Below are 22,016 nucleotides of genomic sequence, written 5' to 3' on the forward strand. Positions count from 1 at the left end.
TTAATCAATCTTGCCCCTGCATATGAAGATGAAGAAGGTGTATTTCACTGACATTTTCTTCTGTCAGAGCTTGAAGATGAGAAATAGCACCACAAATGCCACTGTGGAAAGAAATTATTTCAATGGTTCTCTGCTGTCTTTTGCATTTCCCCACTAACTTAAAACAGTTAATCCTTTTGAAGATTAAAACGCCTACATTTGGTTTACAGTACTGGTATCACAAACACTAGACGACACGGGGACTTCGAACAGCTCACCTAAATTAAAATGCTGTTTATATAATTTGGCCGTTTATTGTTTTAGCCTGGAAAACAACAAAGCCAGCCTCTCCAATGTATTATTGGGAACTTTTTTGGCTTCAGGGCAGGAGAGATTGCTAAATGTCATTGACAGTAGCGCCATCTTGTGACTACAGTTGGGAACGACAAGTTGATTGGACAACAATGTACAACCAGTGGTTTAAAAATGACTTCAGTGATGTTATGTATCTGGGAGTGAAAGGCTTAACCTGTTTGGAGAACTTAATAAAAAGTCTACTGAAAACATTTAGACTTGTCACAGCAGGAAAAGCATATGATAATAATAACGATCGTGATGGTTTAATTCCATTTAGCTGCTTTGATATCAGCGTGCTGGTAGACTGTTTGGTCTCGTACAGCTTGTAGCAAAATTCATAGAATATGAATACCTCAACCGATATAAAACCTTTCATGCCGTACGGTGTGATTTCATTCAAATTATTTTTTTATTATAGGAACTTTTCAATTTGTTGGAAGAATGCACTGTAATGTAAAACACATTCATTCAAACATGCAAAGTAGAAATCAACTCACAAGTTATCAAAAATAGCTGGAAAAATGCTCTACAGAGATATGACAGAAGGTATACAAAAATACACTACCAAATTTGTCTAAAGCACAAATTCCGATCTGGGATAAATCCAAACAAACGGCACATTCAGAGACAATCTGAAGCTAAAGACAGAGCAACAATTCAGCCCAAAAGCTGTATTAATCTACAGCAGTAAAATGTATCCAGGCTTGAAGGCAGAACAGAAGAGATTTCATTTTTTTTTATAGATCATACAGGTTAAGGATTACTTGCGTTCAACATTTTGAAAAATAGGGCGAAAGTTCGAAAGATTGTTCAAAGGTGAACGTGTCCGTTATCAAAGCAGAGCCTCTAGAGTTGATTCCTTCACGTTGTCCTCAGTCACATTGGAAACTCGAATGCTTTTGAGGTAGGAGGTTTCCTCTCAGGTCAACCGTCATCATGAGTTTGGAAGATTTCTAATAGCCTCATGTGGTCTTGGTGTAACGTTCCAACTGCACAGTCTGCAGACTCTTGCGTATTCAAGCACTCGAAAATATGAATTCATCATACACACGAAGAATCTAAATATATGAAAATATATTATAATTGTTATTCACAACATTTAAAAAAAAAATCAATTAAGATACATTTAAGTCCTCCTCCACTTCATCCTCCTCCTTCAAATTGGGCCTGCCGTCCTCGTGGTATGTGGGTAGACCCATCTCTTTATGCAGGGACTCGAGGCTCGCCTCGCTAATGTAGTACTTGACATTCTGTGATGGCAAAAGCTTTTGGAGCTCCTCCAGCTTACGGTAGGCCTGGAGAAGAAAGGTGGAAAGGAGAGCTGTGAAGCTGATTTGGCATTTAACACTTACTTAGACAGGATACAGCTGCTGGACTCTTAGGTAATGTGCAATTTCTTTCTATCTATCTATCTATCTATCTATCTATCTATCTATCTATCTATCTATCTATCTATCTATCTATCTATCTATCTATCTATCTATCTGTGTATTTTCCTTTACTAAATTGAAATTTCAATTAATGAAAAAAAATATGATAGTCACCACTTGGAAGTTGCCTTGCTGACAGTGATGCTCCACCAGGAAACCAAATGCGTCTCCAATCCTGACAGCAGGATCCAAATCTGATTCATCCAGCAAGGATTCACACAACCGCACTGCCTCCTCAGCATCATCTGGGTACAAACTGCAAGACAAGAGCTCTAAACCTCAGTTGAAGATCAAAAACTCCCCTAAGAAAATGTCTGTTTCAGAAGTAAAAAAACAAACTTAAACTTAAAAAAGAGAACACATATAGCTTATATCTCACCTGCGTGCATGGACAAACTTCTTGATCAGAGTGACTCTATGCTGCAGGTCAGCTAGTCTCACTTCCTGTTGCCCAGTTAAGGAGTCCTTTGCTTTTGAGAGGCACTTGAAAGCCTCAGTCAAAGCATCTAGAGCCTTTTCATAGTTCTTGTAATCATCAATCTCCACCTTAACAATGGAAAATGTTGTTATTTTACACTTATCCTGATCTAAAACCACAGACTCAGTACCAATCATTTTGTATGAAGAACTGCTCCACCTGTGCACAGGCTTCATAGAAGCCAGCCAGCAGGTCCGGTGCTCTGCCTTTAGTGTAGAAACCAATGATTGTCTTCAACACCTCTGGATCTTTACGCCAGTCCAGAGACTGGAGGTAGTTGGCGGCCATGATGAAAAGCTCCTTCTGACGGCAAACATTGGCGAAGAATACTATTTTCTCTGTGTCACCTGATTTGAGGAGTGCCCTCATGGCCTGGTTTAAAAAAACAAAACAAAACAAAAAACCCTGTAAAATGTCCTCAGTTTGCAGATAATCCATATAGTGTTTACACAGCACAGCATTACCTTGAGCTTGTTGCCTGCCTGTGTGTATTTCTTGGTGGCCAGGTGGTAATTGCCCTGACGCATGCAGCAGTCCGCTATCCTCTCTAGCAGCTCCTTTCGGGCCTCTTCGGACAAGTCTTTTGAATCAGCTACGGTCATTCTCTCTGCCAGCTCCTCTGTGATGGTCAAGCTCTGGTCCACGCACAACTCCAGGGCTTGATGGTACTTTGTCCATGTACACACACACACACACACACAAATGAGAAGACACGCATAAGTATGCACGTGTGAAGTGATGTTTTCGTGTCGGGTAAAACAATAGTCACCTTCTTGGCTGCTATCAGTAACTCCACCGCCTTATCATACTGGGAATGTGTGATGAAGAAGTCCGAGCAGCGAGCCAGGAGGGCCGGGTCAGAGTGATCGTTCAGATCATCAGCGATCAACTGAAGTGCAGAGAACTGCTGGGTGGCGAAGGCCAACTCCAGCGCTTTGGAGACGTAACCGGCCTACAGCGGAGAAAACATACTGCTGTAACAAACATTTCTCCAGGCTTCTCTTTTTTCTCCACCCATCAGTGTTGCAACACTGCCCTCTTGTGGAGCGACCTGAACTTAACCTCAGTCATTCAGAAAAAGCAGGCATTAGTGAAGGACCTTATGGTAGAGAGCGACAGCTCGGTCCATGTGGGTGCCTTTCTCCTCGTAGTAACAGGCAGCCTCCATCATGTCCTCTGCGTTGCTGAGCAGAGCCAGGTTCATCAGCTGGTCATCTAGACCGTTCTCCTGTTTACACATGATACACATGTTAACAAACCACTGGAAGAAAAACTAAAGCACAGCAACAACAATGAATGTACAAACAAAACAAATACAGAATGAACAGCATTTCTGCCAATGAATATCATAATAAATAAAAGACTGGATTTGTTAATGGATAGAAGAGCACACAGGGGAGCGCTTTACCTTACAAAGGCGTATGGCGTTGTTGTAGGCCTGGGCTCGTGTGTAGAAGTGGACGGCCTGTTTGATATCGTCATGGCCCTCATAGTGTCTGGCTAGATGGTATGACGCTGCCCTGTCACCGGTGTCATTGGCTATCTCAGATGCCTGGTATAATAAATGCATCCATAAATTCTCCCATATATAGACAGCTCACTATATCAGTCAGTACTATCAATATGATCAGTATGATTATCGCTGCAAATACTTACCTTTTATTTACTTCCAATATTTTCAATAAAATATGATAAATGCTACATGACACTGCTAATGCAAACTCACCTTCTGAATGTTCCCCATGTAGCAGTGGACTCGAACCAGGGAGAGGTAATCCTGGGCATATTCATAGAAACACAGAGCTAAATCCATGTCTGACTGGCTCTCCAGGTACTGGGCCCACCACTTATAGATGTTCCTGGATGGATAAGACGATAGGGCCAATGTTTAGAACTCATTGCATATAGAATCAGAATGTGGAATGTTCTTCAGGTGACAAGGCTTTTTTCTCTGGACTTACTTGTCTTTCATTTTTTCAACGTAGAGCTCAAGAGATGAAGTGTCATCCTGGAGCATTCTGGGCACTTCGACCCTGTGTGTGTCTGATTTCTCATAACTGTGAAAAACATAAAAGGCATATCATTATAATTTAATAATACAGTTTGATTATTTTATTGAATTAACATGAAACCACAAACCAAACATTCTGTCTTACTATGCGAGGGCCTGGGTCTTGTCGCCCATGGACTCCAGATATTTGGCATAGTTGTAATAGGTGGTGCGCAGATGGATGCGATCGTGGTTCTCTGCTGTTTCCAGAGCTTGCTGCCATTGGCCAGAAGCCTGGTAGAAACAGTTCAGCAGGTCATGGCGCTGACAGGATTTGTACAACTTTTCGGCATCTTCCTATTGGGAGACAGGAAGAGATGGACAGATGATTGCTTTTGGCCCGGAAAGTCCTGTGGTCTTTGTGTGGCGCTCTGCTCGGACCTCAAAAGAGGATTTGTAGGATGTTGCATTATGTTGGATTGTGGCGTTGTCTCTATTGCATTGTGTATCCATACCTTCTTTCTGTTTTTAAATGTTGCTTTCCTCTGAATTACAATTATGACATAAAGAATGGCTGAATAGAATTTAAATCGGCATTGACTTTAAGGTAAAAAGGAAAGGAAAAATGGGCACAAGCTATCCTGATTGTGAGTGAGGCGTGTCTCATCAGCCATTTACACTCAAACACTTGAATATCTTACCAGCATGCCGAGCTGAATGGCCAACATGGCCACTTGGGCTTCTGGCTCAGCCTCAGCCTCCGCCTCCTTCAGTGCTTTTGCTGCCCTGGCATTTCCCATATTCCCAAGGCACACGCGTGCCACATCCAGCCGCCGGGTTTTCACACACATCCGTGCCATGTTTTCCCATACCGCTTTACTACAGAGAAAAGAGAAATGGCTTGTTTGCGAGAGCAGTGTGTACAGTTGCTCACTGCATTGGAATTTTATTGTTCAACAGTGAAAACAGTTACGTGTAGGTTCATATTTTCCTATCCTAAAACTCGAGAATGCATGTAAATATAGTGACAACGCTGTCTCAAATATGTTGCTTTGGTCTCACAGACCAGACTCATGTCTGTAGTAGAATAAATGTCTACAATAGACCTCCTGCAAACAAACACTGATATAATCACGGAGATACAATAACATATGCAGGACTTGAACACAAAGTGAGGCGTGCTTTTCTACCCATCGTTCCCTTTTTTTCATTCTGCCTTGCTGACGTAAATCTGCCTCTCTTCCCCCTCTACATCTGGTCCCTATTTGCGTCCAACTCCCTCCTCCTCGCTTTAGCTGATACAGATGTGGGCTGTTTATTAAAAGTTAGGCAACAGGAAATACCCCAAATATTTAGGGGCCCTGCTATAAGCGGGTGAACGGGGGCCAACTAAAGAAAAAGAAAGCAAGAGTAGTAACCGTTGGCCAAAATCTGTCTCTATATGGTCATAGAAAACCAACCCTGCAAATGAAACGTGAGATACTTGAGGGAAATACAGCGAGCTGCACACAGGGCGGCAAGATCTAGAGAGCCAGAAAAGGAAAGACAAGAGAAGGAACAGGTCTACATTTGGCCCCTCTTCCCATCCTCTTTTCCTCTCAGGAAACACATCCTGTTGCTGGCCGACTACGGCGGCCAATGTGTTTGTTGCACACGAGAGAGAGGACTTTAGCGAACGCCCCCTGGGCTCCAGACAAAGGAATACACAACAGTGACGTCCAAGAGGGGGTCTTTTGGACATTCTCTCACACAAACACTAACACACACACATTTAGATTGACCATGAAGAAGGGAGCTGTCTGTTCAAAGCGTGCTACGGTTGCAAACTGATGTCTCGGACTCGGACGAACAGCGACTCCCCCCGCAACTCAACTCTGACCTAAAGGATTTGCAGATAAGCAGTGAGCGAGGAAGAGGGGAAAGAGAGAAAGAAGAAGAAGAAGGAGGAGGTGGGTTAAAGGACTTCTTGTTCCAGTCCGGCCGTGAGGGGCTTTTCTAATCCAGAGACAGTCTCAGTAAGCCTGGGTAAAGCCACCGATGAACACTGTCCTGAGAATCTATGCCTTTTTGCATCTGTGCATTTCCAAAGGCAATGTGAAGTAGCTGAAAGGAAGGCGAAAAAAAGAAAAAAAAACACTGCCTCCACAGAGAAGCCAGCTGCACACACAGAAGTCAGACCAGTGCAATAAGCACCACACTGAAGAAGGGAGAAGATAAAGCAGAAAGTGGAAAATAGGGAGAATATCAAGCAAAAAGTAAGCTCTTAGAGTCAAGCTGCAGCCAGCCGGAGCCAGTGGAATGGACCTAGGTGCCAGTTGGATTAACCCCTGCATACCCGCTGTGCTGTCTGAGGAGGAGGGCTGAGGATCTGCTGCGACGACAACCAACTCCTGAATGAGGATGAATGGAGATGTTCTTTAGCTAAGCCTCAAGATAACACTCTTGCCGACTCCATCTCTGCGTGAGCTGAGGACGACAGTCGGTAACAGCTGGAGGAGGAGGAGGTGGTGGTGGTGGCGGAGGAGGAGGTTGAGGGGAGACAGGGGGCCCAGAGCACTGCTGGTGCTACTGCCCCAGAGGAGAGGCGAGGGAGCGGGCAGGACACTGCGGAGGAACAGGGCTCGGTAGAGGGAGAAGAGCCAGAGGGGGCGGTGGCGGGTGTCCGGCACCGCATGGCCGTCCAGAGGCTGGTGGCGGCAGCGGTGGCAGTGGCCCTATTGTCCCTGGTCCTTAATAATGTTGCAGCCTTCACCCCCAGCTGGGTCTTGCAGGATCGGGAGGATGGACGCAGGCGGACTGTGGGACTATGGAGGATGTGCCCCACTGGTGGGGAAAGGAGCCGCGATGATCTCCAGGCTGGGAGGAGGGGGGCTCAGAGACAGTGCGAAGGCCTGGGATGGGGCTCCGATTATGCAGGCTACCAAGAATCCCGCAGCACTGTCAGATGTAAGTTTTTTCTGCTAGTTTTGATTTAAAGTGCGACATGACAATATTATTCATGCCTGCTTTCTAAAAAAAATGACTCTCTCATGACTTTGTGATTAATTGGTAGAGCCGAGACGTTTTCAAGAGCAACAGAAGTAGTACTCAAATGTCTGTGATGGATGAGAGGTCATAGTAGTATTCATCATCGTTCTTTTACAGATGAAAGAAGAATGTAACTGTGAGTTAGTTAGGAAATCAATTCAATGTTCAGGAGCTTCTGATTGGGGGACAGCGGTGATTAACTTTACATCAAAACTCAATATTAAAACACTCACTGGATTAACAATTAAGTACAACATCCATAAATCCAATCTGAGGGCTTTACTTCAGGACAATGGCAGTCTGATGTATTAGTGTAAACAGCAGCACATGGCAGACAGCCAGTCATTTATAATATGTCATTGCTTAATGCCAAATGCATCTTTGTGTTGGGCAATCGTGTTTCTGACATGGGTTTGAGTATAAAAACGATCAAGATGAGTTTTCAGGAAGTCACAGTTGTGATGCATTGCTTTGCAATTTAAGATCCATTGAGAACTTTTCATTCAATAAAAAAAATCTGGGAAGTGCCACTGGCCTTTACTGGGCACAATGGGCAGCACAGGGTACTGATGTAGGACAAATGCCTCACCATTCATGATGAAAAAACACAGTAATCATGTCATGTTACAGATGTGAACTGTATCCCCCTTAAAGATCAAGACATCTGATTTATACTGAAAAGTTCTTGTCACGCAAATCCAACAAAATGCATGTAGATCACAGGGCAGGAAAAGTGACGCAGCTCTTCTTCTGGTCCCTCAAGTGCAGTTTGACATGATGCGGGCATGTAACCTGATGGCGACGGTGGCCCTGACTGTCGGTCAGCTGATCTTCCTCCTTGGCCTGATGGAGCTGCCCTTCATCACACAGGAATCCCAGTGGTGGGAGGAGGCCATTGCTGCACTCTTCCAGCTAGCCAGTGAGTACCAGCAGAAAGACAAGCCTCTGAGAAGCATGTTTCTGATGTAAATGCTGAGTGTCCTTCTGTCCCACAAACTGGACACATGATATCATTCGGACATCCAAAGAGAGAAAACCAGAAAACCAGATGCTGCAGGGCAAAGTTCACATGTTTTCTGGTAGAGTGCCAAAGAGATGGGATACAATCACAGGGGGGGAGCTAGACTGGTTGACTCGCCAATACTGAATATAAGGCTCTAGGCCCAAGTGCACGAAGAGACCGTGAAAACTTTCAGACATGGCAAAAAGCAGCAGAAATGTCTAAAAGAAATAAGCCTGTGTTTTTTAAAAATGGCTGTCCAAATTCATGTTGCATGTAGATATTGTAGGGAAAATGTGACAACAGTCATTGTGGTGCAGAAAGAGAAAAGCATGGGACAAAATTAAATGCAGTCATAGCAACAAACCCCCTCCATCCACATCCAGATCTGGCTGGTATGGTCTGTACTGTACCAGTGCCCCTGCTGAGGATGTGTGTTGTATTGTGTGCAGCCGTCGCTCAGCCGTTTGGTATCTTTGTGGTAGAGCGGCGTGAAGGGGTTCTGCTCTGGGTCTAAATTTAGTCCTAGTCCAGGGTCCATGGGCCAGAGCTTCAGTGAGCCAGGGAGCGACTGTCGGGCGCCAGGATATCCCTGCTCAGGACGAGGAAATGTCTGTGACTACCTGTTATGCAAACCCCCGAGCTGAAGAAGGAAAAAGAGGGGAGGGGGAATGGACGGGAAAGACAGTTTCGACAGGGACTGTGTGTTTGTGTGTGCACTAGCAGGAGGGCATGTGCATGCAGGTCTGTGTGTGTGTGTGTGTGTGTTTATAGTGTGTTTTGGTAGAGAAATGTCCGCGGTACACATGACAGCAGGGTGGGAAATGCCTCTGTCTCGATAAGTTGGCGTAGCTTTTATGTCTGTGTTTACAAAATGTCCAACAGCAGCGACAAATAAAGAACCTTCTCTTTACCGTCAGCGCCCTCGGCACACATTGCAGCAGGGATGAGGGCTTTTATCTGAAGACCTTGGCGAGAGGACTGAGACCCACCCAACATTACAGTGTTTTCCAATATTAGACAAGACCAGCAGCCAAATCTCAGTGACCAGGAACTTATCTCACCAATGCTCGATTAACAAAAGACAATGGCAAAATAAACAGAAATCATTATCACCAACCATGTGTGGTGGACATTTATAGCTGTTTTGACAATATGGTCAATGGTGACCTATGAGACTGTCCGCAGATGTTGGCATGAGTAAAAATAATAGTCACAATGTCTAAAGAGCAATAAACAGTACACACCTACGTGTTTCCTTGACGTCTAAAAATAGAAATGTTCTCTGGAAAAGCGGCATCTTCCCTTTTTTTACCATATATGGACAACAAAACTGCTGAGTCATAAGATGACGTTTGCTTGTCAATGTGGGTTATCTATATATTTAACGTTCTTTTCATATGGGAGTTTTAATAAAATACAAACCGAAGCAGGAAAAGACAAACAAAATCCTACATTTACTCGCTTTTTACTGGATTTTCATCCTTCATTTTTCATGGAAATAGTGGCAGTTTTTAGTAGTTCATGTTTTAAATATTCTAAAACGATAAGTGAATAATAATCAGCAGCAATTTGACAACAGATTAATTGATTTTCTAGACAAGACGTAAGAGTCTACAGCCACACTATCAGCTCTGGGAGTAAATCAAAGCATGTTTTCCCTGATGATTGCTCAAGATAACAAGTTACACATCCTGAATATCTGTATCAAATTTACAAATCAACAAAGTTCATCCTTTAGGCACCATGGATATATTTACCAAATTGTATGGTAATCAATCCAATTCCAATTCATTTTCTTTGTCTCATAGTTTTTATTTATGTATGTCTGATAGTAAACTGAATATTTAGGTCTTAAGAAAATGAAAGGGGAAAATATTGTACTATTTAAACATTAACAGGGGAATTAATCAATAATTAATATTAGTTGTCTTAAAAAACATCTTTTTACGATTCAGTCACTCCAGTGATCCATTCCCCATTCCTTCTTTAGACCTCCCCCACACTCAATGAATGGGCTTCAGCCTCTGAATGAATGGGGATATTTTTACCTATCGCTCGTTCTCAGGAATGTTTTCATTTTCAGACGTGCCAAAATGCTCAGCTACTGCAAGCAGACTGTGTAATAACAATATCCAGTTCCATTGAATGATAACGCCGCCGTTTTGGCAGGAACGGGGCCGAAAGCACAATATTGGTCTCGCTCATTGGTCGCACTCTGGAATGTGTTTTCTGAATGGACGTGGCTCTGACATGCCAAAAGTCAGAATGCAGGTCACGTCCCTCTGAGACGCAGATTAACATTTCTTTTGATTTTGAGGAATTGCAACTATGGGGCTCAATTCAGACCTGTTAACCCTTTGCCCTGGGAAGGAGTCAAACTATACCCAGAAATCTCTGGCTCAAGAGATTCCTGAAAATAAGTGAGGCGTGAAGGTTTGACTTCCAGGCAGGTAGTCGATCTAATCACGAATCAACCAAGACGTAACTATCTGGCAGGAAAACAAACCAATGAAATTCATTTCCAAGACCTGGCCTTAAGATAAGACTTTCTCTGTGACAGTTCATGTCAAATGTCCAGCAAATATATTAACCTCCAAGCTTAGGGTGTGGAGAGGGGGGAAGGAAGGAAGGATGGAAAGAGGAAGAAGGGGAAGGAAGTTTGAGAGATAAGTCTCTGCCAAAAAAAGAGGTTCACACAGCCCACCCAGGCTGGAACATGGACATTATTCACTTTCTTGGATAAGGAGCCAGACAGGTTAAACATGAACAGATTGAGCAAACAGTTGCATTCTTATGCATGGTAGACATGCAATAATACACAGACAGAATTATCCACATCCTCACTTAAGACAATGAACATCTTATTGTAGAGGTAGAGAGAGAAATACAAATGAACTCCCCCCTTTGGTGCCAGTGACTGCGTCAGGAAACCGACTGATTCATATCCTAAAAGACCAACATCCATATTTCCAGTGCTTATTTTTGGTCCCTGTATTTATACTACTGTGGATGGGCAAGTTTTCAGACATGTATTATTGTTGAACTACTGGGTCATGGCTCCAGACCACACTTGAATACTGTAAATGAGGGACTGGGGGGTATTTAAATAGCAGTGTGGGAGACACCTCTAAAGAATGAGGAAAGGTATGGAGACTGGTGAATAACTTCCCACAGATAACATCGATAAAACCATAAATAAGATCAAAGAAACAGTATGGAATCGAACGCTTTGGCTTTTTACCTTCGCATGCAAACGTTCCTCATCGCGTGAGTCAACGTGAATCAAAGAAAACCAGGAGATAAAACCTCTCAAAGGCTTTTTCCGCGCATATATTCATGCTCCGATATTTTTAATCCATTGAGAACTTTGATCTCGAGGATCTCAGAAGTTCTTACTAGGAGGAAACAGATTTCCAAATTCAAAGGCCCCACACGGAGCTCCCGCTGAACTGTGAAATACAGGTCTGCAGGGATGGAAGTCTCCGTGTGAGCATGCACGATTTCAAAAGACATCTTAGAATCACTTTGTTAAATGACCGTACCTTTAAAGTGCGGCTTTCCACGTATACATATAGTCACAGAAAATAAACTATTATGAAGAATATTTTTCTCTTTCCTCTGCCTAAGCAGGCCATAGCAGCTAAACGTCCAAATACCCCATTTTACAATGAGATGTTGCTTAATGAGAAGTGCCTTTCCACTGACTGAAACCTTTCCTCTTGCTGCTGCTGTACAGGTTTTGTGCTGGTGATTGGACTTGTGACCTTCTACAGGATCGGGCCCTACACACACCTGTCCTACTCCTGCTACTTGGACATAGCTGCTTGCCTGCTGGCCACGATGGCTGCGGCCATGCTCATCTGGAACATTTTACACCGCCGCGACGACTGCCTCGCACCTCGAGTTATAATCATCAGTCGCTCACTGGCATCACCTTTCCACCCGCGCCTGGACAACGACTATGTGGAGTCGCCTTGCTGAGCCACGCGACTTTATAAGCCAATGCAGATAAGTTGTAATAGACTACGACGACAAGACACTGCTCTTAAATATTCATGTTTGACTCCAGCTAAGAGCATCCAGTGTGAAGACGGCATCCATCCCTGTGGCTCGAGAACAGCTGGACGAACATGCATCGCATTTGTAAAACTCTAACAAAGATATCAGAATTATGTTGCTGCTTAGCTCAAAGTCACAGATTTAACTAAAATTGATGAATGAATCAGCCGCAAACTTCCAAACATATTCAAAATGGTGTGATGTCTTCATTTATTTGTGTTGGGTAAGCTAATTTGTAGCTAAATATTGAATTTGGCCAAGGAATGTCACATATGAAACATCCCGTTTATGAAAAGATCAAGCTGGAACTTGACCTGTTTTGTTTGCAGTATATGCACTTATTAAAGGGCCTTCTGCGTAATTATTAATTGGAAATTATGAAAGATGTTGAAAATGTAATACCAGAATACCTCATATTTGTTTTCATCCATTAACAACTCATAACAATTGTAATACATATTAATATTAATTATATATGATGCAAGTAAGAAAAGGTGAACTAACATAAGAGACTATTTTTTGATTAGGTTTACCCAAATCATCGACAGCATTTCATTTCAAAACAGCCAATGAATGGTGACATTTTGATCAAATAAACACAAACCTACAGAAATGAGGGAATGTTATCAGCTCTCTCTTCATGAGTCATTCTCACATTCATATTTTTCTTTGTGAAAAAGTAAGATTAAAAGATAAACGACCTGCCAAATAATGCAAGGAAGTGATTTGGATTTTTTTATTTTTTTTGTGTGCTATAATTTGTTAAATTGATGGTAACAAATATTTTGCATAGACATTTCAATACTCATTTGTCATGATGACTTCCATACAAATATCTGCTCGCTTGTGGTACATACTGTATACTTAAATTAATATAATATAGTGGTATAGAGTGAATAGTGCTATCATTAGTAGTAGTATTACTGTGAGCATATCATACTTCTGCAAAAAACTCCAGGCTATCTGTGGGTCTTCCACATTGCCAAACATAGCAGCACATTCAAATAATAATATAATAATATCATATGAATTCAATAAATGTATTAGTAAATATTCAAGCATACTGGTGGTTGTTGTTGTTGTTGCTATTTTTCAATACCACACCTGATATTGCTAAAAGTCCATCTTGATCTATAGCACAGCACAGCATATCTGTATAAGAAAAAGCGCTGCACATACTGTTTAGTGCTTTAGGTGTTACAGCTATTGAACACGAAAATGACAAAAACACTCTGATCTAGAGTAATTAGCGGTATATGTACTAGTTAAATCATTTTAAATTCCAACACCATCATTATAAGAAAGCTGACCTAAACCTGCCAGATGAAAGATCACTCCTACTACTCTGTGAAGATCAATATGAATATCTACATTTTGTACAATTCTAAGAGTTGCTTCGGGGAACGGGAACAGCTTAATTGAAGAATGACAGAATAACAGCAGAGAAGTGTAATGGTTTCATGCATGTGAATTACATTTCCTATGAAAAATGGCATAAACGCCCCCCCTCCAAAAGAAACCTAGCCAAAAGCCAAAGCCAATTATGATGACTAAAACGCCATCCATCAGTCTCTGCTTCCCCCCTTTACACTTCCTTGGGTGTTTTTGTTCTTGGTGGAAAGTGGGAGTTTTGCTTTTAAATAGCAAATGCAGTGGCAACATGACAGTAAGAGAAGGCTTGTCTTCATATGGGCAGATAACCCTGCAGCATGTCACCTAAAGTCAAGGACAGTATGAATGAGGGGAAGTAGCACAGTCTGGACCAAATAAAGGCATTCCAACCTGTATCTGACATTCAAATCGGACGTTCAAACTGAGGATACATGTTTCGGATAAAGTGACGATAACTTGAGTCACAAAATCCAGGGAGGAGGCCGAGTAAAGCCGCACGTATTAGATGAAATAAGCTTGACACCTGGATCCCCAGCCAGTCTCTGAGTCAAGTGTTAGTCTGGACCATAGAGACAAGTCCCAGAAGGTGCAGGTTTATGCTGCAGGAAATGCATATTCCTGTGGGTGGAGATATGCGGGAATCAAACACAATGCTGATCTTTGAAAAAAAAGAAAAAAAAAGAAGCAGCAGTAAAAAATAGCCATCAATGAGGAACTTAGTAAAGCTGTCATCATGCCTATTAAACCCTTTGGAATATCCGGCCAGTGGGATGTTGCCGTTTTCATGCTATTTTCCCGTTTGCGTTTATATTCGTACGTGCGGAAGCAAACGCTGCCGCAGAATTCAGACAGAGTGCCCTGAATCACGTATTATGGTGAAGATAAAATCAGATCTTTGCTGAAATCACACATGCAGGAACAGGCACATCCTTTTAGTGACCTGATTCAGTGTTTTTGCGAGAATGGAACGGGCACTCCTTTTGGACCAAACTGGCAGGGGGACCTAATGTGTGTGGGTGTGTGTGTGTCCAAGTCAGTGTGTTTAGAAAAGTACATCCCCTCTGAACACACCCGCACACTAACAGAAACAGTCACATAGCCTATATACACATTGAAGAGTTCCTTCCCTAAGCACAGACAGAAAAAGTCCTTAATCATGTCCTGTGTTTAAAATACTATTTCATGTACTTCCATAACCAAATAAACGTTCTATGCTCATTTGATTGAAGCATCATGATATGATACCCATGAACTCAAACTGTGGAGTTTTGTGTTCGATTATGGAATTTGCATATATACAGTATTCACCTTTCAGACTTAAAGAGTATGTCAAAGTTAACAATACAAAACTGTTGTTGTAGTTTTCCACCACACTTGACCTCAACACTCAAAGGTGTTGAATAAAATGAGGGGTGAAGAAGCTGTAAATCACTGCAGAGCATTCTGAGACGAGTCAAGGCTTTGACCTTTGAACTAAAGACCTGTTGAAAGGGCTGCTGGGAGAAGTGACGACAGCGATCAAATAACAGCATGCCATCCTGCACGTCTCCTCTCTTTGAGCAGACACGTATAGTTACTGCCTTACCTCTTGATGAGCTTGATGGACTTAAAGGCCTCGTCCATATCGCCGATGGTCAGGTAGAAGCTGAAGTTGAGCATGGCGTCGCGGGTCGCCTTCTCACAGTTCTCCAGGCCCACAAAGTCTCGGAGGGGTCGCCTGGACATCATGTGGGGGAAGTGGGCAGCGGAGTCCTTCGACGGCTGGCTCTGCTGTGGAAGTGTGGATGTTGTGGCTGAATCCTCTGCTGGAGTTCTCTCACCAGGCTGAGGAGGGGTACACCACGTAGGAAAACACGGCGTTATGATTTGGTAAACATGTGATTCACAGCTAGTAAATGAATGCATGTTGTGAGGTACGATCATTAGTTAACCAAATGTAAAATGCAAAGCTTTGAGAAGCAGACAGAACCAGCAGGAAAGCTAAGCAGTGAACTGCATGGACGGGGAAAGCAAGTCACCTTAAAGTAAGAAAAAAAAAATCAATAATAGTTTAAGTGTGGGCAATATTTATAATAACTTAACTGAAAGTGTAACTTATCTCTACTGTGTGGTGGCTTTTAAGAGAGCATAGAAAAAAGAAAGGGCTGACAGACAGCAAGATAAACTAATATTGATTTTTTTAGGTGGATAAAATGTGTTTTACTGCTGCCCCTGTCCACAACAGTACATTGCTTTCCTCCCATGCTGGTCCTCCTGTCTGCTTGTCCAGCTGAGGTCATGCCTGCCGTTACCTATTGCAGGTGATACACCCACTATAGACCTTGTACAACCGCACTTCACAACAACTATCCCCTTTAAGGGAATGACAAAGAAGCAGAGCCAACCAAACGACAACAAAGCATCACAGAACAAATCTATTCATTAAAACAAAGTGGATGGGAACTGAACACAGCATGGTGACATCTAGACATTTCAGGGATGCAATTGTGCTGCCGATCTTAGAGATGTTTGATTAAATGCAGCACAAAGCATACACAACCACAGTTACTGGGAATCAAGAATAATGAAGCTTTCTGCATCGACTGGAGGGCACAGACACTTACTTCCGGTCGAAAGACACCCCCCCTCCGAAATAATAGCTTGGGGTGTTCAAGACCAAACACAGATATCACAGAAGAATAGTGATGCAAACAAAAACACAAGGATTATGTTTAAGATGATTTGAAACAGTGTACAACTTTCCAGATGCTGCATGAGAAAAAAAAACTGAAGAGACAACACAAGAACAGAACAGAGTGTTCTCCGTCCTCACCTTGCAGCTGAAATAATAGTAAGGCACATCCAGAGCGAGGAGGGTCTGCAGGCCTGAAGGTTTAGGGTAGCAGTCCTGTAGGAGGAGTCCGTGCTCCTGGGTACAGAAGAGTGTCACTACCGACACATCTGTCTGAGCAGAAATAAGACAGGGCACTGTCAAATACTTTCAATTGACTTTACATTTATTTAAATCATCAATCATCTAAAACAAATGCACAAATCAACATATAGGAAAACCTCAAAAAATAACTGTATATTAGCATGAGTGTATATTTTTGAGCACCAGTCGTCCCGTGGAATGTCTAAACTACCATGCAATGCTACCTCAATGTTAGAAGCGGTCTTTACCGTATCCAAGAAACTAGTGGATGAGGATTCAGAGCTGATCGGCACAGTCTCGCAAACAAAAAGACGAGGTTCGCTCTCGTCCCAAAAATGAGACACAGGGCAGCGAACGCTGAGCTCTGTCCCCTGAAACTGTTGCCTGAAGACACAGAAACAGTCATGTATATTAATAAACAACCAGATGGGTAAATCCCGACACAGGCAGAATACAAATACAGACAAAAGCAACATCAGCTACCTTTCGGTTTCTTCTGGCTGCGAGATCCCACTAGACGGTCTTCCAACAAAGAAGTCAAAGTGTGTCACAGTGTCCATCTCAACGTCATAAAAGTACACTTTGTGATCCGGTCGGCCATTAACCTGAAAAGGAAGAGCCACAAACAGTTAAGAGAAATATTCACATGAAATGGTCACATTTATTGAAGTATTGAATATAATTATCAGCTCTCAAAAACACATATAAGGGAGAGGGTGGCCGTTTTATGTTGTCTACTCACCTGAGAGATCAGGATGCTGACTTGGCTGCCGTTGGCGTTACATTTGACTGACCTCAGGGCCCCCATATTGGCAATCTGGTCAGCCAGGTTCTTAGCACTGCTGTGGGCTTTGGCATCTCTATAATGACAGAAAGAACAGATAAATTGTCAATGAACACAAATGTACAGTACTTTTAATTGAAGGTAACCAACATCCACATTATAAAGAATACCTTCGGGAGAGCTCAAACACTCTAATGTGTGATGTGTCTGTGCCCACCACCAGGTAGGACTGACACACACTGAGTAGTACAGGATTGCCCTCTGCCTTGGAGAAGGTCAGCAGTTGCTTCACAGTGCCCTAAAGAAAGGAGAGGAAATAAGATGGTTAAACAACTAACCAAATAATAGTGACAGATACCACGTGCCTGTGTGCTTAAACTCATTTCAAATCCATTCTAATTCAACAGTAAAACAAACCACCCAGTTTGCATTTTGATGCAACGATGATGAATGCATGCTGAAAAATGTGTCACATCTCTGTGTTAAGTGAATATTTAATAGTAGGTTCCAGGTTGGGACAACAGACCTGTGGCGTGCGAATCTGGACCCTGTTAGGTTCCACAGTGTAGAGGTTCTCACCATGTACAGCTACGACATGGGACTCACAAGGAAACGATCCTGGGAAAGTTTAGAAAAATGGAGGGGAAAAAAGCAAAGTTTACAAATGACAGCATTTGGTAAAGTGTTGGGGAATCACAGCAGTTTCTAAAATGCCACATCCTAAAAATGCTGTTTGGTCTGTTCTGTGGGCTTTTGCTTAAGTCTCGTACCTGTATTGCGAAGAACTGTCCCTGAAAGCTCATACACAGTGATCTGCTTGCCACTCCAGACTGTCACTGAATCCTGTTGGTATGACAACACACGTCCAGTAACCATGATGTCAATTTAAATTGTTACTTGTCTTTATAGGAATAACTTTTTGGAGACACTTTCCCCCTCTCAACTCCACACTTACCTTGGTAACACAAACTCCCTTGATGTGTATGTCAGACTGCAGAGCAAGGTGCACTCCTGTGGTGAAATGTGTGATGCTGAGTTGGGTTGGAGTGAGCTGCACTGCTGCCACCTGCTGGCCGAAGTGGGCTGACATCACGTGCTCATACAGGATGAGCACCGTGTTTGAATTGTTGGCCGCTAGCAAATTCAGGCTTGAGCCCCACTGCAATGGAAGGTCTGACTTAACATTCCCAGCATATAATATAATATAACATACACACAAAATGTTTTGTATTCATAATGCATCATTTCACATACATTATTTTCCACACAGTACCTGTAGCTGAATGACGTTTCCTTCTATTTCTGTGGGTGTCTGTAGCTTCCACTGGGCCTTGGTGTCATCTCTGCTTCCACTCTGCTGCACCACCATCTTCCACATTGCTATACGGCCATGGCTGGTACCAGCTGCCAGGATTTCTGGAGAGGGTGCACATCATAGGGACTGATTATGTGTAATCTGTCCACTCAAAGTTTTAAAATGTGATTAAATAAAAACCTGAAACTACAATACCCACAGGAATGTGAAGGTTACCTTTTCCTGCACAGTATGAAACACAGTTGATCGTCTCTCCTCTCTCGAACCCCAAGGTTTCGTTGAGAGTCAAAACATAGTTGTCGTCTCCCTCCAGGTCCCACAGCCTTAAAAAATGGCAGATATGCAAGTTTAAAATTGGGATGCACAGCATGTGTGCATAAACAGTATGTGTACACTGACCTGATGACCTGTTCCCCTGTTGCTGTGATAAGTAGGCCATTCTCTGTCCAGACAATGTCTACATTCTGCCCAGTCTTACTGCTGAGCTTCACCTGTCATGAAAAAAAACATTCAGAAACCAGACTGACCTTAAGAAAAGGTAAATTATACATTTGATGATGATGATTTGATGATTTGTATACCTTCATAAATTCCTGGGCTCCTCCCTCAGGTCCAAAAGTGTACTGTGACAACATCAGAGTCTCTGTGATCACAGCAAGTGTCTCTCTTTTCTCAAGGTAGAGCAGTTTCTTGATTGCCCCCTCGACACTAAGAAGTGTGCTTGTCTTACAATGTTCATCCACACTGTGGACCTTGCCTATATACAAGATACAAAAGGGTTAAAGATTAAAAAAGGGAAGACATCTTTTGCTTTTCATGGAAAAACTGCTAAACTGGAATCTTTTTTCTTCAACAAACAATACAGCAAATTATCCGAATATGGCCTAGCATGGATTATATCTTTAACTATATATACATATATCTGTGAATGAAATTATATTCATTACGCAGGTTAGATTCTGTCTCAAATCTATATTTTCTTTTACCCTGTTTTTGAAGCAATTCCCCCAAAGCTCATTTTTTTAACCGCTCAGCACTGGAGCACAGTGCTACAAGCAAGTAAACAGCATGGTAAGACGTACTCTCAAGGAGATTTTGAGCCTTTTCAGAGAACGGTCACTGCTGAAAACCATTGATCACCAGTAGAGATTGTAAAAGTCTCCACAATGTGGCTATAAGAACACACACTCACTGTGGTTCAAATATGATTTAGGGCAGAAATATACTTAAAATATTGCACACAACAACAACAACAACAAAAACTCTTACCATCTGCAGTGCTGACAAAGAATGCGAGTCCCTCCTGTGGGCCCATCTTGAGAGGTGCTCCCTTCCAGCTGAACATGTCCAGGGCGCTCTCATCTCCACTCACTGATGCCCGGGCTAACATTGCCACATCACTGTAAAATGATTTAGGACCTAGTATCAGCAATGAGGCATTGATATCAAGAGGGCCTCGTAATATCAGAAGGTTTTCAATATGAGCTCACTTCTAAGAAGAATAACTGAGCATTGCATCCTGTTTACTTACTCTCCAGGAGAGGCCGGTCTGAAGATGCAGCACGTTAGAGGTTTGTTGTATTCATGCTTCACAAGATGGTTTCCTTGAAGTCTCCCTCTCGCATCTACCTTCCATACTGCTAGCGCCCCAGTCTGTCATTAAATAAATGCATTATATTTATGTTGGTTCTATAACAACAAATGTAATGTTTATATTGTTTTCGGCATCCATGTTCTTGATTATCCCTTTAGGGCTTGTGCCAAATATGCCATGTGGGTAATGCAAACCTGGTCCAAGGTCTCAGAATCTAGCCCAGCAGCATATGCACTGGCTATGAATGCATGTTGATATGACATGTAGAGTAAACCAGTGTCTGTGTTTACAGTCAATGCAACACACTCACCTGATCCCCAGTAACTAAGCGGCTGCCAGAGCTACTCCACTCTAACAGTGTGATGCAGGCTGCATGTGTGCTGGGAAGGACCGTTTGGTCTCCGGAGGGGTGTGTCAGCAGCACTACCTCTCCATTCTCCCAGCCTAGTGCCAACACCGGCTTTGTGGGATGCCAGCGTAGCACTGTGGGCCGGTGAGGACGCTCTAAATGACAGCTCTCCACATACTCTCCCTGCATATGGACAAAGGTAAAGAATACTTATTGTGTTAGGTATGCTGTGTTTATAATTGATTATAAGTGGATATAACAAAGTGGTCCTGCTTTCTGTGTCAGTGTTAACCAGCAAATCCCATTGTTTTTTACCTGCTGCAGATAGAGGTCTACGTTGCCTCCAGTGGTGGGGCTGCTTGAGGACACGGCCAGTACAGGAAGAGCCGGGTGCCAGGTCAAATGGGAGGGCACATCACTGGTCTTAGGGGCCTCAATACGGTGGTCAAAGTACACCGCCATGTCCTCCCTGGTTAAGAGAGAAGAATGAACTAAGTGGAACCTCCGCAATTCATGGTGCATTCATTGATTCCACGTGTGTTGTATTTGTTGTGTAGCTTAATGTTCCCTCTCCAACTACCTAGCTGTCTGGCTAATTCGTGTTAGCTCGGTTATCACTAGATAACTCTTGAATGTGCCCTTAAATAGCATGCAATGATTCCAAATGTACAGTTTCTCTGTATATGCAACGCTGACTGAGCTAGCGTTACTTTCACCATACTAGCTAGTTAGCACTATAAGCTCCCATTACCCTTTTAACCTGGTGCCACTGTGTGACTATTGATTAAGTTAGCTTTAGCTGCTAACACTAGTTAAGCTAGGTAAGCTAGTCAACGTTAGCATGCATTGCTAGCTCTCGCTACCGTACAGTGAAGTTAACCATTAAATTGTCTGAAGACCAACCTTCAGGTTTTCTTTAGGTAAATGCCGTTTTAGGCGTTTAATCTCGAAACTTAAAACATCGACCGTCACTTCCAATGTTCTGTAGCCTCCAGTGCGAGTAGAAAAGGCGTCTCTCCCAGTTGCCCCTGACAACCTCGAAGCGGGACAGGAGGAGGAGTTACGGAAAATATCGACAACAACCCGAGTTGTTGTCGAACTATTGAGCACAGGAAGTCGTTGTTTTCAACTTAAATTCTTCTGTAGTGATTCAGCTAAATATGTATCCTTCAATATTTAATGGAAAAATTAAATAAATTAATTCTCAAGGTGCTCACATTCACATTTTGTTTGAACTGCCTACTGCTGAACAGAAAAGCAATCATAAGATGATTTTTGGTCCTAGTTTTATCCTGAACTACTCAGCCTCATTCACTTAAATACAAATATTCTGGGAGGGAGTGGT

General features: G+C 42.7%; 2 protein-coding genes across 2 annotated transcripts; one reads left to right on the forward strand and one right to left on the reverse strand.

The window, feature by feature from the left end:
- Positions 1-1,442: 1,442 nt before the first annotated feature.
- ift140 (intraflagellar transport 140 homolog (Chlamydomonas)) lies at positions 1,443-21,702 on the reverse strand. Its single transcript, XM_084040518.1, has 30 exons — positions 21,575-21,702; positions 20,987-21,140; positions 20,633-20,854; positions 20,260-20,381; positions 19,998-20,128; positions 19,310-19,485; positions 19,128-19,219; positions 18,945-19,051; positions 18,687-18,829; positions 18,369-18,572; positions 18,184-18,256; positions 17,940-18,031; positions 17,584-17,711; positions 17,372-17,489; positions 17,113-17,234; positions 16,878-17,013; positions 16,528-16,659; positions 15,301-15,539; positions 4,936-5,113; positions 4,401-4,591; positions 4,206-4,301; positions 3,971-4,103; positions 3,653-3,796; positions 3,344-3,472; positions 3,014-3,196; positions 2,709-2,912; positions 2,404-2,616; positions 2,146-2,312; positions 1,881-2,022; positions 1,443-1,631 (listed from the first exon to the last, which is right to left on the reverse strand). Exons 2-30 carry the CDS (start codon positions 21,131-21,133, stop codon positions 1,452-1,454), a joined length of 4,344 nt encoding a protein of 1,447 aa, XP_083896644.1. The 5' UTR covers positions 21,134-21,140; positions 21,575-21,702; the 3' UTR covers positions 1,443-1,451.
- Positions 5,770-13,397, forward strand: tmem204 (transmembrane protein 204). The gene is made up of 3 exons (XM_084040338.1): positions 5,770-7,180; positions 8,025-8,180; positions 12,001-13,397. Exons 1-3 carry the CDS (start codon positions 6,907-6,909, stop codon positions 12,243-12,245), a joined length of 675 nt encoding a protein of 224 aa, XP_083896464.1. The 5' UTR covers positions 5,770-6,906; the 3' UTR covers positions 12,246-13,397.
- Positions 21,703-22,016: the final 314 nt, after the last annotated feature.

The sequence above is a fragment of the Eutrigla gurnardus genome (genome assembly GCF_963514095.1).
Source record: "Eutrigla gurnardus genome assembly, chromosome: 22".
Lineage (NCBI taxonomy): Eukaryota > Metazoa > Chordata > Actinopteri > Perciformes > Triglidae > Eutrigla > Eutrigla gurnardus.

Excerpts from the sequence above, each read along its gene's own strand:
- tmem204 (XM_084040338.1), top strand. The coding sequence starts at position 6,907 with ATGGCCGTCCAGAGGCTGGTGGCGGCAGCGGTGGCAGTGGCCCTATTG. Across the intron at positions 7,181-8,024 it reads ATCCCGCAGCACTGTCAGAT|TGCAGTTTGACATGATGCGG; the intron begins GTAAGTTTTTTC and ends TGGTCCCTCAAG. Across the intron at positions 8,181-12,000 it reads TGCACTCTTCCAGCTAGCCA|GTTTTGTGCTGGTGATTGGA; the intron begins GTGAGTACCAGC and ends GCTGCTGTACAG.
- ift140 (XM_084040518.1), bottom strand. The coding sequence starts at position 21,133 with ATGGCGGTGTACTTTGACCACCGTATTGAGGCCCCTAAGACCAGTGAT. Across the intron at positions 18,032-18,183 it reads GACAGTTCTTCGCAATACAG|GATCGTTTCCTTGTGAGTCC; the intron begins GTACGAGACTTA and ends AAACTTTCCCAG. Across the intron at positions 3,797-3,970 it reads ACATGGGGAACATTCAGAAG|GCATCTGAGATAGCCAATGA; the intron begins GTGAGTTTGCAT and ends TTATTATACCAG.